Source organism: Limulus polyphemus, unplaced genomic scaffold, assembly GCF_000517525.1.
Source record: "Limulus polyphemus unplaced genomic scaffold, Limulus_polyphemus-2.1.2 Scaffold1638, whole genome shotgun sequence".
NCBI classification, from domain to species: domain Eukaryota; kingdom Metazoa; phylum Arthropoda; class Merostomata; order Xiphosura; family Limulidae; genus Limulus; species Limulus polyphemus.
Window position 1 is genome coordinate 99,787 of NW_013667248.1, and position 3,119 is coordinate 102,905.

General features: G+C 32.6%; 1 protein-coding gene across 1 annotated transcript in view; it reads right to left on the minus strand.

Moving 5' to 3' along the window:
• The window catches only part of LOC106464394 (terminal uridylyltransferase 4-like), a 102,963-nt gene that overhangs the window by 78,398 nt on the left and 21,446 nt on the right, over positions 1–3,119 (minus strand). The window contains exons 3-4 of the mRNA XM_013924525.2: positions 2,787–2,917; positions 580–696 (exon numbers count right to left, since the gene is read on the minus strand). Coding sequence (XP_013779979.1) covers positions 580–696; positions 2,787–2,917 — 248 coding nt within the window. The remainder of the gene's footprint in view (positions 1–579; positions 697–2,786; positions 2,918–3,119) is intronic.

Below are 3,119 nucleotides of genomic sequence, written 5' to 3' on the forward strand. Positions count from 1 at the left end.
ATGGATGTGGGTATCGTACCAATAAATTACACGGATGTGTGTATCGTACCAATAAATTACATGGATGTGGGTATCGTACCAATAAATTACATGGATGTGTGTATCGTACCAATAAATTACATGGATGTGGGTATCGTACCAATAAATTACATGGATGTGGAGCATGTGATTTTGTCAATGGTGAATAATATACTCCTGTTCCAATTTTGGCCGATTAACCTAGTAACACTTACTTCTCGGGAGACTGTGAAGTCAAAAGAGAGCAGTGGCCAGAAGACTTGAACTGCCTTTTGGTAGCAGTAACTCGTGATGCATTGTGATATTACCCTAAACTATGGAAATTTCTATTACTTAATATTTTTGTTTCACCTATACTTTGGTATTGGATGTTTACGAAAACTTTCTAAACATTGGAATTGTTATTTTCAACCAGAACAACATATACTAATGTACGATATAAAGTATTATATATTAGAAAGTTCATTTCACTGTATAAAGTTATCAAGCAGTGTGCTGTTGTACTAGCTTAGTTGGTTGGTATTTCTTTCTAAAACAAATTTTTATTTGTTTTTTTCTTACCTCTTTACGGCTACGGTGACTGTTTCGATGCATGTGTTCCTTCATGTATTCAGGTCTGTCCAAGTGGTAGTCACAAAGCTGGCAATAAAAATGGGCTCGGGGAAAACGAGAAACTCGCTACGAAGATAAGGTATATCATAAATTAAGTTATTTAACATAATTTTTCAACTGAGATATTAGAAAACATACAAAACTGGCATACATAATTTAATTTTTACATATACATGTATGAGGTTTTACCGTGTTTACTTTGGTCAAAATAACATCTTACGATAAAAAAAAATTAACCTGAGAATTATTACTGTCATTAACTCTGAAAATGAAATAAAATTATAATTATATAATATTTATGGGAGGGGGGGGGGATTTACTACTGTCAAGCTCAAAACTAATAATGAGAAGGTTCAGAATAATGAATAACTGAGAAACATTTACAGGTTACATGCAGATTTATAAAAAGGAAATTTCCAAAAATTACTTAGCTGTCATCATAGCATAGGACAAGCAACTTAAAATATTCTTCCTATTTGTGTGATTACTGCAAGTGGTTTGTAAAACACTTGTAACATTAAACTGTTAAATAAAAGCCATCAAGTTAGCTGAACATCAGTAGTCTGTATTCTGTTAAATTTAAATACAACAGAATAATACACATGTAATAAAATAATAGTGCATGTTAGGTTTATCATTTTTGTGAGCGATCAAGATTCAAAATCACTCAAGCAAAAGAAAATTGTGATGCTAGTTCATGAAACCTTACATATGGCAGAGAAAAATTCTGTTAATCTTTTTGTTACATTAAATTTTTATGAAGTTTTCAACTTCTTAAGAAAATTGCAATATCATTAAACAAGTCTTTAGGTTATTAAAACATAAAGATGAATGTGATTGTTAGGTTTAGTTGCTAAAATTTCTCTATCTTATATACGTATATTAAATTGTTTGTTTTGTTTTTGAATTTTGCGCAAAGCTACACAAGGGCTATCTGTGCTAGCCATCCCTAATTTAGCTGTGTAAAACTAGAGGGAAGGCAGCTAGTCACCACCACCCAACGCCAACTCTTGGGCTGCTCTTTTACCAACAATATAACACCCCCACGGCTGAAAGGGCGAGCATGTTTGGTGTGACAGGGATTAAAACCCGCAACCCTCAGATTGCGAGTTGAGCACTCTAACCATCTGGCCATGTCGGGCCCTTATATTAAATATTTTTATTTGTATGATTGAAGTTTGTACTGAACTGTTTCTGCCTTGTTTCCAAAATTTCATTCCACTGAAGAAGTAAGGCAGAACTATTCCACTACAAACTTCAACAAAACAGTGTCTATGCTGCCTAACTTACAGATAAAACAGTTTTATGTTGAGTAGTTTATTAATATTGTAACCTGTACAGTATACATTCATGCATGCACAAACAAGCACATGATATTTTAATACATCTCATAATTAGGCTATCTGCACTGCAATCACCACAAGGATCGAACTCTGAATTTCATCATTATAGGCCTTCAAGGTTACTGCACACTTATGGGTGGGGGAGGTCACGTGTATGCTATAAATTGATAAATTAGTTTTTGTTTCGATTATAAAATACCAAGGCTGACTTCCAGTTGGACTGTATCAAAATATAGAATGTTCCACAACTTTTCTTCTGTAAAATAAAAACAAGTGCAACTACAACATATCTGTAAATAAAAACAATTATGGTTGAAATTGTAGAAAGGAAAACAATATGCAGTCAAACAGCCATCACTGGGATTAGAAAGTAATATCATAATTTCTGTGTATATACGAGAATAAGGTGTTTTGAAATTTATTCCCAGTTCACTTATATTCTATACATTACTCCTCTATGGTAGTATTCACCAGTAAACCCATGCTTTCTTCACAATCTCCCCATGATCCATTACCCACCCCCAAGGTAGGATGAATCACTAACACCATAATCAACACAGGAAGAAGAGAAGTACAATAATAATGCATTTATGTTTTAAAAATAATCGTGTTGAAAGATGGATGAGAATGGTAACACCCAATGGTTACTTTATAAAAAATATCAAATCCCTGTTGGTGGGTACATGCTACGATTAGAGCCTAATAATGTAACCATGATATAATTTTTCAAAAAGTTAATAAATTTATAGCTTGTATATAAACATTAATATTTACAAAGAAAACTGTAATTTAAAAATACTTCCACAAACTTACTTTTTTTAAAGGAAAGATGAATTCTTCTTCCAACTTCTCAATTATTTCATCTGAGTACCAACTATCTTCAATCACTATACCTTTATTAAGCTTTTTACACCATGATTTCTCCTGGAATTGCTTAGAGATTGCTATAAAAAAAATTGTATTAACTTAGACATAATCTCTCACAACTTGAATAAGTTCCGTGTAATTTATTGGTACGATACACACATCCATGTAATTTATTGGTACAATACACACATCCGTGTAATTTATTGGTACGATACATTTAATTTCTAGTTTGTTTTGAATAACATTGTAGCGAGAGAGAGAACATGGTCCAAGGAAACC